At 32.3% G+C, this 16,574-nt stretch overlaps 1 protein-coding gene across 1 annotated transcript; it reads left to right on the top strand.

The window, feature by feature from the left end:
* The first annotated feature begins 2,194 nt into the window (after positions 1-2,194).
* LOC136201541 (uncharacterized) lies at positions 2,195-5,636 on the top strand. Its single transcript, XM_065992232.1, has 5 exons — positions 2,195-2,560; positions 2,794-2,861; positions 2,951-3,126; positions 4,138-4,246; positions 4,952-5,636. Exons 1-5 carry the CDS (start codon positions 2,287-2,289, stop codon positions 5,249-5,251), a joined length of 927 nt encoding a protein of 308 aa, XP_065848304.1. The 5' UTR covers positions 2,195-2,286; the 3' UTR covers positions 5,252-5,636.
* The last annotated feature ends 10,938 nt before the right edge of the window (positions 5,637-16,574 follow it).

Raw genomic sequence — 16,574 nt, forward strand, 5'->3', positions numbered from 1 at the left:
ATTTAAATATGTATACGTAATATGATTTAATCGCAGTTATATCACTGCCATTGAGAAACTTTAATGGAAGTCCAAGTTTATTACTGTTTAGTTTACATGTTTCATGAGAGTTGAAAGGCCCTCTCTCGTTTACATCTCACAACTGGACTACTCCTTTCCTTAGGCTGTCTGGGAAAATAGCCATTCTAACGTAATACTCAAGATCTATTATTGAATATTTCAAGCATGATATTGCTTTCATTATTTAGAAAATCTTCTTTCTTACTTATTCGTTCTTGCATTTTTCTTTGATTCTGGTAATTGTGTATAAGCCACTTTCTTTTCCTATACTTGTTATGGTTTTCCTAAATGTAGTGTAATATCACTCCTCTACTCTACTATATGATATTAGTAGAAAGAAGGTTACAATTTGTAGAAGAAAGTGACAATTAGTGGAAAGAAGGTTTCAATTAGTAGAAAGAAGGTGACATTTACGGCTTGTTCTCGTTTCTTTCTCTATTCAAAGGTCCCCTCTAGCCTAAGCACAGCAAAGGTCCTAGGATAAATTACATCCACGACAACTAAACTTTACACATTATAATATTATGGTCACTGAATTTCAATTTTTAACAATATAGTCGCTGAACTTCACACCATTTAACACCGGTTCTCTCTCTAAAAATTTACTCTCTCCTTTAACCAAATAACACATAAATGACCTCAAAACGAAAATTTTCAAGCATTAAAGTTTTTTAGAATATCATCAACTTTTCGAATTTTTTACTTTGAGACCGTCAACGGTCGTTTTGAGGCATTGAGTGGCCACCGGTGTTAAAAAGTGTAAAGTTCAGTGAACATACGGTTGAGAATTGAAGTTCAATTGTCAAAATGTTAAAATAGGTAAAGTGCAGTGGCCATGGGTGTAATTTACCCTAAGTTTCTATCTGTTCATTTTTATTCAACCTTCCTATCTCACCCCACCGAATTAATGGATAAAAAATACTTCTGAAATTGTTTAGTTAAAATCTATATATAATATAAAACACTAAGGATCGAACTGAGGTGTCACTTGCTCATCTTTTACGGATAAAAAATATAATATAATATATAATAAATTACTTGTAATTATATTATTATATTTATCTATAAAAAGTGTATTATATTTAGATTAATTCTTAAATTCTCTAGTAAAATCTCTCTAATTCTATGGATATCTATATATAATATAAAGCAGTAACGATTGAGTTGAAGTGTCCATTCTTTATTTTCTACTCATAAAATATAATATACTATGAATTTTAATTATATTGTTATATTTATCTATAAAATGATTATTTTAATTAAATGTAAAAATAAAATAATAGAATTTAATTTAATTATTTAGATAACATGTTATTAATTTTAATTATTAAATTATAAATTTTTTAATATTTATATATCAAAATGAATCTGTACGGTGTACGAAGCAAAAAACTAATTGAAATTTAAACATCAATTTAATCTTAAATTGCTAATATTTAATAAATTAATCAGTTTTAACTAATTTATCAAATATTGATACCTAAAATACTATTTGATACCAAACACTTTTTTTGGATAAATTACCCATGATGAATTTTACCAATTTTAACATTGCCATTCAACTTCAATTCTTAATAATATGACTACTAAACTTCATACTTTTTAACATCGGTAGCCACTCAATTTTAACTAACTCCTCAAAATGACCGTTAACGACATTAAAATGAAAATATTCAAGAATTAGAGTTATTCAAAACAACATTTACCATGAAACCACATTTTTTATTTTCCAAACTCACATTTTTTGAAGCTTTCTCTTTTTAAAATTCACACTATCTCCTCTAACCAAAGAACATCTAAATGATCTCAAAACAAAAAATTTCAAAAATTAAAGTTCTTTAAAATATTATTAACTTTTCGAATTTTTTATTTTGAGGCGTTGAGTGACCACCAGTATTAAAAATATAAAATTCAATGATTATACCGTTAAAAATTAAAGTTCAATGGTCATGATATTAAAATTGATAAAGTTCAGTGGTGATGCGAACACTTTTTTTACACTTAATTCCCTCAAACTGTTGACATCTTGGACTATCATACGATTTCGTTCCATTGTAAAGTTGAACGACGTCGTTTGAAGAACGACAAATTTTCTTATGCTGCTACAATAAGCATATCTGCACAAAATATCACTTTTTTTTTGTTAAGAATTTGCTCGAATTCTTGTTCTCGCACCGCCTGCATTCAGGAAGGAAAAAGAGCAAAAAACCCTTCCAAAATCAAAATATGGATTTGATTCCACATTTGAATCTCAGAACCCCTTTGTTTTCCTTTCGACCAAGCATAAGCTTCTCCAACAGAGCTTCTCTGTTAAACCACAACTTCCCTTTCTCGTTTCGGATTCAGCAGTTTAGTGAAACTCCAATCAAATCCTACAAGCCTGGTGCCAAGAAAAAGAACTCGCAACCTGCGCCTGCTCTTGACCCCACATTAATTGAACAAGTATCAATGGATCCTGATGATGAAGGCCAACTGCTTTTATCTGAAGATATTGATGATGGTATAATTTTTCTCATTTTTCTCATTTCAAGAAGTTGGTAGTAACAGTTCGAAGTTCACATTTATAACATGCTCATCCTTTCAGTTTAACCATATTCCTGGTTAAGTAGCTACTTTTGGCTGGCTTGAATTGCTCTTAATGTAATGGAAGTAGTGTAGTTATGTTCATGGCTTTTAGTTTTTAAAGATATTGGAGCTTGAAACCAGTGTCCAAATGAAATTTTCATTCTTTAGAGGCATTTTTGGATGGAGAAGATGAGAATTTTGAGGATGAATATTTGGAAGATGAAGCAGAACTATGTGTAAGTTTTTGCAAGATCTAATTTTATGATTTTGTTACTTTTTCAATTCATAGCCTGATTTTGTAATCTGCTTTCTTGTTTTGCTCAAGGTTGGAGATGGGAGCGGGGGAGGTGGAACTTCCCTTGCTGGCACATGGTGGGATAAAGAAGCACTAAGAATAGCTGAAGAAGTTTGCCAGTCCTTTGATGGTCAGTTGAAATTATATGCCTTCAAGACATTGTCAAATTCCACCATACAAGTGCGCATAGAGAGACTTACAAACAAGTAAGAATCTTTTGCCTCTCTAGGTTGTCATATCATATATCTACACATTTATTTTCTGATATGCTATGACTAACAACTATCAAATGGATGTGAGAGATATACTTGATCTCTTTTACATGGCTTATGGCATCTCCTATAAATTGGAGTTACAAGTCAGAGGCTTAAATTGCATCAAATTTCAAGAGAGCGGTGCGATTGTACTTGTACAGATATGGCTAATCTGATAAAGGCTTGAGCTTGAATAGTATTGATATATCTCTTACATTGTCTACCCAAATTTGCATCTTCATTTGTATGCCAATACTGCCGTAAAGTTATCACATATTTTGTTCTTTTTGTCCTCTGATATGACACAAGCAAAATGGTGCTAAATAACTAACCCTTTTCAAAGACTTTAAATTATGAATGTATCTTCCCAATAACAATTTCTTAATTTTTGGACAAACATCTTGAGATTTAAACTTTCTGATTATGATCCTAATAGAGAGTTTATGAAGATTGATTGTTTGTCAACGAAAGTCTTGAGTAAACTAGCTCAATTTTTTTCTCTGGGTTTTCTGGGATAATTTTTCTTAACCTTCACTTATAATTTCCAGCTAATCTTTCATTTACCCTGAGTATTGTATTTTAATAACTTCTATATTTTACTTTTGGAATTGTAATTATTTAAGATAAACTTCTGACACCAGTTGACAAATTTATGTGCTCGAGTCCAAATGTTGGAACTTAAAACTTGTTGACAGTGATCCTGGTGTTCCTATACAGTTAGTGCATTAGCCTTGTTACTTATTTTGTGATATTTTCTGGAAAAGACTTAATAGCTTCTAAGACTGCATCCTCAGGGATTGTCAAGAAGTGAAATATGTGCAAGTCATCAGTTTTCTATGTTTTATGACTTGGATGTTTTTCCTGTTGATTAATGATTTTTAGTGGTGTATTCACTTTTCCTTTTCAATAAATTGCACATGATAAGGAATGATCGGATTTCTAACTCAGCATTATATCGCATAGATCTGGTTCCCCTAATATGGAAGATATTCAAGCTTTTTCGAAAACCTATAGAGAATGGTTGGATGAAGCTGAGCTTGCTAAATCTGTACCAGAAAATTTAGCTTTGGAGGTAATAAGTCTTTCCGAGCTATTTTGTTCCTTTGTTTTTTTCCTTGGGGATTGCTTTGCATACGAGGGGAGGGATGTATCCTTGCTAGCCAAATCATGAATAAAACTTAGGGTGTGCATAGTGCATGCACTACGCTTAACTTCATATTCTATTCACCAAAAATGATTCTTCTTGTATTCAGTTTTATCTTCTAAAAAAAGATTGGGAGAAGAAGCTGCTTTTTTAACCCGTAGTCTGACTTGAAATAATCTCTGACCTACTAATTTCAGTAATTTTGTGTTTTTCAATTTAATGGTATCTTATCATGACTTACTCTTTTAATAACAATTATTTCCTAATCCATGGGTGTGTCATTTTGCATTTTTCGCTATATTTGTGAGTAGACATCACTTCCGTCATTCTATAATGTAAAAACCTGTGCTATTTTCATCAAGAGCTACTCATTTAGCCTAATATGCTAGATAAAATGGGGGGGTTAAGCAAGCAACAATTACAGCAAAATACTAGTCTATTTTGTTATATGTATAAAGATAGATTTGGATTAAAAAGAAGACTCAAAATTAAGAATATATTGAGATGTTACTGTAACTCCCGCTATCTAGCTAGCTTTTAAAATTGAAAGTTGAAAGATGTTTGCGTTCTCAAAATTCTAAAAATTCTAAAAATTTAAATGTTTGATACAGTTATTGATGTTGTTTGAATCAGGTGTCATCACCTGGTGTTGAAAGGGTAGTTCGAGTTCCGGATGAGCTAGATCGGTTCAAGGATAGGGCAATGTATGTGAAATACATGAGTGAAGAAAAATCATCATCGGAAAGTGATGGTGTTTTGAGGCTGATTTGTTTTGACATAGAAACAAAATGTTGCACTTGGGGTTTAGCTGATGTGAAGATAAATAGAGAAAAAGCAGGGAAGGGAAGACCACTTAACAAAAAGCAAAAGGAGTGGCGATTGATCACACCCTTTGATTCTTTGCGTTTAGTTCGAATATATCCTCAATTTTGAATATGAACTCAAAGAGTGTATGTAGCTCTCCACTCCACTCCACTCCTTCTATGGGCATGAACTTTTCCTAAAGTAAATAATGAGTATGCCATTGTACATATTTGAGTAAAGCTCGGTTTTGAAAGAGTTGATTGGTTATGCAATTAAAGTACAGGAATAAGAAGAGATTCTATGGTGGAACTTGATCTTCAAAACTACTCCATACAGCCAGAGATTAAACAATACAAATGAGCAGAGGCTTCTTCTCTGATAACTGTTTCAGATGAAGTGTGTGCATACATTCAAGTACTACTGTAGCCTGTTTAGGTATGAAGGTACCGATAAAAAGTATGTTTTAATTTTAGTTGAGAATAAAAATAAAGAAACAGAAAGAAGATAATTAGAATGTCTTGCTATTGATGATGGTTTGCTCTTTTCCGCTGCTATTTCGTTTCTCCATGGATCTTGAGACTGAGTTTGGGAATACTGTGAAACTCAAGAGCCCCTATTATAAAGAACACATTTGCAGATCTTTGGTGTCCGTCCAAAGGATTGCTGATTGAGGATTTGGGGCAGAATCACTTTGGATTTGAATTTTTTTTTTTTTTTTTTTTTCCTCATCTGTTGGAGCGTGATAGAGTTATCAAAGGTGGTGGCATCCACAAAGGTGGTGACCCGTGGATGTTTGAACAACATTTGTTGGTGATTGCTAAAGTGGAAGCGTTAGAAAATTTAGGATCACAAATATAAAATAGGGACGTGATTAATCATTGTCTTTAAGGAAATATTAGTCTCCACTATCAATTCCTATTGGGTTCTGATTAAGTTTTCTCTAGGATTTTCCTAACGTGAAATTAATGATAGCAATTCCATTAATTTTCCTATGAACGTATTTGAATAATTAAAACACAGTAGTTAAAAGAATATGAAGAATTGATGATATTTATAACCAAAATGTTGGTTGCCAAACAGTTATAAAACTGTTTATTCTTATTTAAAATATAGATGTCTTCAGACAATATAAAATACTGATGTCTTCAGACAATATAAAATATGGATTTTCTTTTTATTCTTTTCATGTGAAATTCACACAACACTAGTATTAAAGACTAATATCCAACAATCTCTCACTTCGGCTTTATTTATTGATGTTTAAACAAATCTCATTAGAGTTGTGCATAAATATCGGTATCTTGCGATTTGGACCTCCACTTAGTGTAACTCTTCAAGGAAAAACAAAATTAACTCTTCAAAGAAATGACTGACATCGGTTGTGGCCATAACTTAATATCTAATAGCATATTGCTCAGCCATTCAGCTTTTTTCCTACTGCCGCTAAGGTCAAAAATTCAGCCTCCATTATGGAATGAGTAATACAAGTTTGTTTCTTTGAAGCCCAAGAAACAGCTCTTCCACCAAGCATAAAAATCCAACCACTTGTGGACTTACTATCACGGATACTATTTATCCAACTAGCATCTGAATAACCCTCAAGAACTGCTGGAAATTTATTATAATATAATCCAAGGTTTTTGGTTCTCTTTAAGTAACCTAAAACCCCTCCCAATTGCTTTCCCATGTTCATGACTTGGATTACTCGTAAATCTAGAAAGTTTACAAATAGCAAATGCAATATCTGGTGTAGTACTATGTGATGCATACATCATACTTTCAATCGCACTTGCATACTCAAGTTGAGCAACACCTCTTCCTTCATTTTTACTAAGTTTACAAGATGAATCATAAGGGGAGTTAGCCTCTTTAAACTTTAAGTGCTCAAATTTATTAAGCACTTTTTCAATATAATGAGATTGACTCAACGCAAAACCCCCACTTCATTTAAATCTTTCATTTTAAAACATGAAGTCAAATAGTTCTTAGTCTCATCAATTCCTTCTATATTGGTTCCAAAGATTAACATGTCATCAACATATAAACATATGATGACACCATAATCTTTTATGAATTTAGAGTAAATGCACCTATCTGCTGAGTTATAAGTAAAACCATGTGACAAAATAACAGAATCAAATTTTTCGTGCCATTGTTTAGGCGCTTGTTTTAATCCATACAAGGATTTAACTAATTTGCAAACTTTATTTTCATTTCCAGGGAGAAAAAAACCCTCAGATTGTTTCATGTACACTTCTTCTTCTTCTAAATCTCCATTTAAAAAAGTCGTCTTCACATCCATTTGATGTATGTATAGGCCAAAAATAGAAGCTAAAGCCATAAGTACTCTAATGGATGTAATTCTAGCCACGAGTGCATAAGTGTCAAAATAATCCACCACTTCTTTTTGAGTAAAGCCTTGTGCAACCAATCTAGCTTTGAAAGAATTTATAGATCCATCTGTAGTATATTTAATCCTAAATATCTATTTGCATCCAACAGTTTTGGACCCCGGAGGCAAGTCCGTAATATACCAAGTATTGTTTGATATCAATGAATCCATTTCATCATTGATTGCCTCTTTCACTGAATTTCTAGAAGCCGTTGCTTCTTGAAAAGTTTTTGGATCATTTTCTACAGTAAGTATAATGAGTATTTTATTAGTAACCTTATTTCTATTTCCCTCCGCAAGAAAGAGAATAGCTTGAGAATTAATAAAATCTGGACCTAAATTCTTCTCTTTCTAGTTGTTAAGCCCAAAATATACCTTAAATATCATATATAAATACGTTAAATTTACATTAAAATTGTGCTAATTATATTCATTTAGAGTACTTTTACGTCTTTATATACTTCTTTGATGCAAGATACTTAATTATTTGGTTAAATCCAAATAGGAGATAAAACGGAGCTAAAACGAGGGAAAAACCTAAGTTACGTGCCAAAAATCCGTATTAATCAAAAGACCGACTCAAGGAGACAAGAAGCAGCCGAGAGACGGGGGAAAATACCCCTGTCGCGACTGAGATTCTCAAAATCTCAGTCGCGACACGCTAATGCCAGTCACCAAAAGTTCAAAGTTTTTCAGCCTTCTTCCGTTCCCCCTGTCGCGACTGAGATTCTCAGAATCTCAGTTGAGACAGCGAAGATTTCTGCACAGCTTTCACATGTCAGAAATCCAAAAAAACGCGTCTGTTCGTTTGGATAAAAGCGACCATTCACCAGCGGACACGACCCCTCAATTACAACCATTCACCAACTATAAATAAGTGATTCATTTCAGAATTCAAGAGTTGGAAAAGTTGGAGAAATTATAGTTTAGAGAGTTGTTATTATGTTCTGATTCAGAAAAGAGTTAGAAGTTTAGATACATTTCTGTAAAAACAAACTTGATGTACACAAGTTATTCTTAGATTAGTTATAAACACAGTAGTGATTAGTTTAGTTTCAAAGATTGTTCAGAGACAAGTTTTCATTCTGGTAGTGGACATAGCGGTCTCTATTTCGAAGATTCAGCGAGAAGAATTAACGGCTGAAGCGCAAAAGGGTCTGACAAACCTACAGAGTTTGAGGGAAAGATTGACAACCCGGATCTCAAAGTTTTCGTCAAAATGATATCCATGTTTCTTCATCTCTGTTAACTTGTGTAGATTAACAATTCATCAATAATACATTTATCTTATTCAATATATTCTTCCTGTTGTTATTTTGATATTGTTCTGACAAAATGATTTTCAAAATGGTAAACTGGTGTTTTTATTAAAACGTTTTATACAATTATATTTACAAAGAAACTTTGTTGAACACTTGAAAGAATTAGTTTTTACGATTGATATGATCGTTAGCGCGGCTTATCAGATATAAAATACTAATTTGATTAAGGTAGAAATCTGCTCCGATCCAGAGAGATTTCTACGGTTCAAAGCCATTTAATTGCATAAATTCTTGAATTATTACATGTTCATAATCTTACCAAAGTTATAGTTGCTTTCTTTGCTTAATACGAACAAGTTTTATACATATTTCTTTTTCACAAAAGCTACTGGCTTGTGATTAATTCTCAAGACAGAATTGTACTCTAAGTTAATAAAACGTTCTCATCTAATCCTAATTAATCCAATCCAATTCAAACCAATACAATTAATTAAACGATTTTCTTTAGTTAAACCTGAAGACGTTAATAAAACTGAATTTAAATAAGTTTTAGTTAAAAAGCGTTCCCTGTGGGTTCGATATCTTTTATTACTACAAGCGTATACTGTGCACTTGTGGAAATCGCTCAACACTAGTTCTTTCACTTCTTCTAGGTTCATTAGAAGAATCAGACACAACTTTTTTCCCGTTTGAGTTTGAAGAAATTTGTAGTGCTATTGAGGTTTCTGTTCCTGTGGAATCCCCATGAATTTTATTTTAAAAGAATTCAGCATCTCGTTATTCCACTATAACATTAGAATTCAAATCCAAAACCTATATGCTTTTGAATTTTCAGCATAGCCCCCACAAAAACACTTTTCAAAGCCCTTGGTCCTAATTTAGTTTTCTTAGGATCTGGGACCTTGTAATATGCAAGACAACCCCACACCTTAAAGTAACTTATATTAGGCTTCCTTCCCCTCCAAAATTCATAAGGTGAAACCTTAAATTTCTTAGAAGGTACTCTATTGTGTATATGACATGCGGTTATCAAAGCTTCTCCCCACAAATTAAGTGGCAAATTTGCATTAACAAGCATTGCATTTAGCATATCCCCTAAAACACTGTTTTCCTTTCAGCCACTCCATTTTGTTGAGGTCTATAAGGAGCACTAACCTGATGTATAATTCCACTAGATTCACAAAAAGAAGAAGATTCTGTAGGAAAATACTCCCCACCTCTATCACTGCGTAAAATTTTAATTTTCTTATTCTTTTGTGTCTCTACCATGGCTTTATAACATTTAAACATTTCAAATGCTTGGTCTTTTGTTTTCAACAAATAAACATAGGTAAAACGAGAACTATCATCAATGAAAGTTATGAAATACCTATTACCTCCTCTAGTTAAATTTCCATTAAATTCACAAATATCAAAATGAATAAGTTCTAATATTTTTATACTTCTTTCAATTTTAGGAAATGGTTTCCTTTTCATTTTTGCTTGAACACATACCTCACATTTATCTTCATGATCATTACCATAAGATACCATTCCATTTTTAGACATATAATTCATGGTTCTATAATTGGTGTGTGCTAAACGATTATGCCACAAATGAAAAGAAGTACATTCAATTGCATGCACAAAAAATAAGCAAAATTTTCAACTTTATTGATAGACATTTGAACATTCCATCACAAACATAACATTTCCCAACAAATGCTCCAATCTTAGACATAATTACTTTATCGGATTCTATTACAGCCTTTAACCCCTTCCTATATAACATAAAACCAGAAACTAAATTCTTCCTAATTTGAGGAACATGAAGAACATTGGTGAGAATAAATTTCTTTCCAGAAATAAACTGGATTTCAACTGTCCCGGTTCCTTGAACCTTGGAAGAGTGATGATCACCCAACAGAACTTCATTGTCTGGAGAAGAATCAATATAAGTCTTGAAGAGTTCTTTGTTGTTGCAAACATGAGTAGTTGCACTAGAATCATACCACCAATCATTACTTATGGCAAAAGATGCCATATGCAATTCTTGGATCATGCCAATCTGCAACTCAGAAACCATGGCAATAATTTCATTATTGTCAACATGTTCAACAACATTTGCTTTATCCTCACTCTCCTTTTTATTCTGGTTTTTGTTATCCTTCTTCTTGGGGTTCTTACAGAATCTTTTGATGTGTCATTTTTCACCACAATTATAACAAACAACATCAGATAAATTTTTCTTAAACTTTTTATTGTTGTTGGGATTATTATGATAATTTCCTTTCCTCTTTTTGCCTCCCTTCTGATTATTACTGACATAATTAACTTTAGAACTAGAAGCAACATCATGTTTCTTATCACGAATTCGAGTTTCTTTTTCAATTCGTAAATGCTTCTGAATCTGTTCCAAATTAAAATCCTCAGAAGTGTGTAACAGTTTCTTCCTATAGTTATTCCAACTTGGAGGTAGTTTGGCTATGATTGCCCCCACAAGTAATTTCTTTGGAATGTCTATAGTAAGATCCTTATATTTAGAGGCCAAGATAAGAAATTCATGGACTTGATTAAGTACAGATGCAGAATCATTCATAGTAAATTCAAAAAAATTCATAGTGATAAACTTATATGCGCTCTGCTTTTATGAATTATACTTTGTCTCTAGAGATATCCATATATCCTTTGCCTTTTGGACAGAGATGTACAAATCATAAAGACGATCAGAGAGATGGTTCAGAATATATCCTCTACATAGAGCCTCGTCTTCTTCTCACTTCTTATGTTCAGCCACGATTCCATCAGTATCTTTGTCACTCGGTTATGGAATAGACTGCAAATCAATGTCCACAATGTAAAAAAAATTCAGAGTGACTAGAAATTTTTTCATAGTCTACTTCCAACAAGTGAAATTTATCCAATCAAATCGATCAAGTTTACCAGCATCACCAACATTCTTCAGTGCGTTCTCCATAATATTTTTTTAAGAGTGTTAGAAAACTTGGGATCACAAACATAAAATAGGGACGTGATTAATCACTGTCCTTAAGAAATATTAGCCCTCACTATCAATTGCTATTGGGTTTCTGACTAAGTTTCCTCTAGGATTTCCCTAACATGAAATTAATGATAGCAATTCCATTAATTTCCCTATAAACGTATTTGAATAATTAAAACACAGTAATTAAAAAGATATGAAGGATTGAGGATATTTATAACCAAAAAGTTGGTTGCCAAACAGTTATAAAACTGTTTATTCTTATCCAAAATACAGATGTCTCCAGACAATATAAAATACATATTTTCTTCTTATTCTTTCCATGTGGAATTCCCACAACACCAATATTAAAGACTAATATCCAACAGGAAGAAGGTCGAAAATCCTTTGGAAATCTCTCTGATCGTTAAGGAATTCTGGATTCAAGTTTATGTTTATGTCTGGAAAAAAAGTTGTTAGCATTGGTAATTTTCTGGGGCAATTTGTGGAAGTGAATGCTAACAATTTTTCTAGTGTTGGAAGAACTTATATGAGAATCCGTGTTCTTGTTGATGCCATGAAACCTGTGAAATGTAAAATGAAGATCAAGAATGCTGGTGGGGATTTCTCATGGATCCATTTCAAGTACAAACAACTCCCTACATTTTGTTTCTTTTGCAGTACGATTAGGTACATAGATAAATATATGAAGCTCTTCTTGAGCTCAATGTGGAGGATTATAGGGATCGTGTTTAAGGAACATGGTTGACAGCTTCGACCTATCGAAGTGCTACTCCGCCGTAATATAAATTCCTTTAACAGTACGTCATCATTTATTGGAGTCCTGTCTAATATGGAAACTCCAAAAACCTCACAACAGTCACCTATGATTGAGGAGATTCATGTTGTTAATATCAATTCCAAGATCTTAGATGTTAATTTTGGTACAACCAATGATTTTATTTCAAGAAAATCGAATGAGGAGGGAAGTAATGAGGTGGAAGAATTAATCATAACATATCCTAAAAGGAGGAGACATGATGATGTGGCAGGTGGAGCCAATGCAGACAATAACCTTCAATTATGGAGGAGAAATACCCAACGAATCGATACAAAAAACACTCTTTTGTGGTGGGTACTGGTCCCTAGGCCCGTCGATCCTTATGAGTATGTTAAATTGGAACTGTCGGGGGCATGAACAACACCGTAGAGTTCATATGTTGACTGAGTTAGTGTCCAATTTCAGAGTTGGTTTTATTTTTTTGATGGAAGTGAAATATAATCGATTAAAAATTGAAACAATAAAAAGAAACTTTCTTATGTTGGTTTTTTCTTTGAGGATCCTATTAACGTGGGGGGCTTGAGTTAGAGAATGACCTAGCCCATTACTAGGAATATTCTGGAATTGTGAATTGTAGAGGGTATATGTATTTATGGTAGTCATTAGTATATAAGTTAGTGTTATAGAAAGGAAAAGGGTTTAGGATTTTTTTAATTGTTGTTTGACTTCTATTGCAATGACTTTGCTTAGTAGAGAGAGAGAGAGAGAGATTTTCTCATGTGGGGATTAGAGGGTTGAACTCTATCCATTCTATCTTTGTTCTTAGTTTTCCATCTTTATATAACAATACAACAATATTTCTCTTTTTTTTTACGAAACAATATTTCTCTTTTACATTATCATATATGTTTTGAGTTTTTATCATTGGTCCGACTTGCCGGATGCATTGACAGCGGAGTCATGGCAAATACAGAAGAAACTGATATATTTTTGAAGAGTTGTGAGAAAATTAAGGAACATTTAAGAGATAGAGATGCTTCGAAACATAATGGAACTGCCTATTTTCTGTGGTAAAGATCCAGAAGAATGGTTAAGATCGATTGGAACGTACTTCAAGTTCAATCCAACGCCGTTTGATCGTCCATTCTCTGTTGTTCGATAATGTTTGCAGGTTTCCGGAAATACTGGTTCGATCTTATTTCTGAAACCTATCCATATTTAACTTGGTCTGAATTTAATGAATTTAACCTTCAATTATATTTCAAGTTATGAATCAAATTTTAATAGTCAGTTAGTTAATAGTTTTTAGCCGTTTGTTGTTGCAGTTAGTTGTTTGTTATTAGCTATTTAATTATTAGTATGTAGTCAGATTGTGCCGAGTTGTTGTTGTCAGTATGTATAATGTCCAATTTAGATATATTTTAAAATAAAAAATATATTACACAAAGTAATAAAATAATCTAAAATTAAAATAAAATATTACTCTAAAAGTAGAGTAAAATCTTATTCTTCCAATAATGATATTATATAAATAGAAATAATATCAAAAAAACATGTTTTGTTAAAATAAGAAAGATTATTTTGTTAATATCAAATTATTCGAAACAGTTGTTTATGAAAAAACTCTAAAAATAAGCTTTTCATAAAAAATTATGAAATAAAACTGTTTCCATAAAAAAAAAAAGCTGTTGTTTTCTAAAACTAACAAAACACTATATTTTATACAATTTGAGGTAAAATATTAAACACTACTCTGAAAAGCTAAAACAACCCTAAATGTTTTTATTAAAAAAGTATGAAATTTTAAATTTTTAAGTTAGTTCTTTTCTTAATATAAAAACATAGGTGCCTTCTATAGTTATTTTGTTTTTGACAAAGTAAAGCTTACTTTGTTTTTTTCACCATTGGATGATGGTAGACTTTAACAAAGTAAGTTCATCCAATGATGGTAAAAACAAAGTAAGGCTTACTTTGTAAAAAACAAAGTATTAGCAATGTTGTCAGGCCCGGACCGGTTCGACCGGGAACCGCCAGCCAGTCCGGCCCGAGCTGGATTGGGTTTTTGAATCCTTAGAAAACCGCAGTGAACCGGCGGTGGGCCGGTTCGACCAGTGGTTAAACCGAGAACCGGCTGACCCGGTTCACACCGGGTTAAGGGAGTAATGCCTCTATTTTACTTATTACACCAGCCCCCATTTAACGTTTTTAACTAAAACTTCTCATTTTCTCTCTAATCTCTCCAAAAAGCACAAACCCTTATACGGAAATTATAGCGGGAGATTACGATAAATTTACTGGAAAGTTACATTTTTTTTATTAAATTTTCATTGAAAATACGAGTTCCGTCCCCATATTTGGAGACGGAACTCATCATTCACTTACTAGGCGGATGAATCTCGTCAAGGCCAAATACGAGTATAATTTTTTTTTTTCAAAATCGACCTTTTCTGAAGTTTCGGGTCCATTTTTTTTTTAGAATTTCAGTTTTGCTCGGGAGATATTTTTTTTTCAGTTTTTTATCAAAATAAAATAAGAATGACATAATTGTCAAATAGGGGTTGGTGATAAGCAAAATGGGGTCAATAAACAGCAACACCCTATTTGAAATCCGAGAAATTTTCAATTATTATTAAAAGAAAACTCTAGACAATCATGTATTTTTGTTATTTCAACTTTGTGTACGTTTATTTCTATTTTTTGATGTGCTTTTTGGTCCTATTTGGCAAATAGCAATTAGTTGTTAGCTGATAGCTGATTACATTAGCGGTTAGCTTATTATTTTTTTGGTTAGCTGATTTGACTAGCTGATATTGTAAATTTGTTTGGTAAAACTTAATTGATTGTTAATAATTGGTTGGGTAAATGACAAATTAGAACATGATAAAATATTTATTTGGGATTAAAGGATAATAAATAGGGATGGATACAAATGTCCTTCAAAAGACATGAAGCAATAACTAATTGAAAAACTCTCTGAAATAAGCTTTTTTAAAATTAGTTTTTCTGGATCCAATAATTTCTTTCAAATCTCTTCTTATCAAACACCATTGTTAAGGGCTTGATTGGATGAATGGTATGGAAGGGTTAATAAAGGAAGGGTAGAGAAGGGTAAGGAAAGGTAGAGAAATGTAAGGAAAGGGAATGAAGGGGAAAGAATGATAATTTCTAACCCTTCCAAACCCACCAAATTGGAGGGTTCAAAATTGGATGTAATTTGTTAAAAAGAAACCCTTCAAAACCCCTCCAAACCCTTACCCTCCTAAGTTTTTTTATGTTCCAAACATGGGTTTGTAGAAACCCTTACTAACCATTCCTCCTTCCAAACAAGGGTTTCTATCAACCATTACTAACCCTTTCCTTACTAACCCCTCTAAACTCTCCATCCAATCAAGCCTAAGGTTTGATTAGTCAAAACTTCAAACTTCTAATTTTACCTTAAAAAACTCTTTACTAAACGTGACATTTATCTTTTAATTATAAATAAGTGATAAAAAAGTGTATAGTAAAATTTTTAAAAAAAACTGCTTTTTAACGTAAAAACAACCATAAACAAGTAAACCAATACTATCTATTTGTGCTTTAAGAGAAAAAAAAATTCATCTATAGTTAAACTTCGATAAACTAATAACCTCATTTATATAATAAATTCTTTCGGTCCGGATTTGGGCTAATGGACTAAAGTAATAACCTCGCTAAATGCATTAAGTAATAAAAATATTTAAACAGGGCCGGCTCCAGGGGGAGGCTGCCTAGGTGGCCGCCTAGGGCCTCCAACTTACGGGGGTCTCCAATCAGAATTTTTTTTTTTAATTTGATAATTATTAAAAATTTATAGTTAAAAGGTATATAGATTTAGATATATAACAAAAAATAGTGCTAGGTTGAATGGTAAAGAGATAGTGGAGATGTTTGTAAGGGTCAGAATTCAATTCCTTGGTTCAGCGTTTTTTTTTTCACATTTTCTCTTATTTTTCTTTTTTCTTTGACAACACGAATGTATAAAATTGATGAAATTCTACTTAATGAAATTCTACTTAATTTTGATGAAGTCTTGATAA

This window comes from Euphorbia lathyris, chromosome 7 (assembly GCF_963576675.1).
Source record: "Euphorbia lathyris chromosome 7, ddEupLath1.1, whole genome shotgun sequence".
NCBI classification, from domain to species: domain Eukaryota; kingdom Viridiplantae; phylum Streptophyta; class Magnoliopsida; order Malpighiales; family Euphorbiaceae; genus Euphorbia; species Euphorbia lathyris.

Bases quoted from the DNA above. Each gene is read 5' to 3' on its own strand.
- LOC136201541 (XM_065992232.1), top strand. From the start codon at position 2,287: ATGGATTTGATTCCACATTTGAATCTCAGAACCCCTTTGTTTTCCTTT. The intron at 2,561-2,793 runs GTATAATTTTTC...TTCATTCTTTAG, and splicing joins ATCTGAAGATATTGATGATG to AGGCATTTTTGGATGGAGAA. The intron at 2,862-2,950 runs GTAAGTTTTTGC...GTTTTGCTCAAG, and splicing joins AAGATGAAGCAGAACTATGT to GTTGGAGATGGGAGCGGGGG.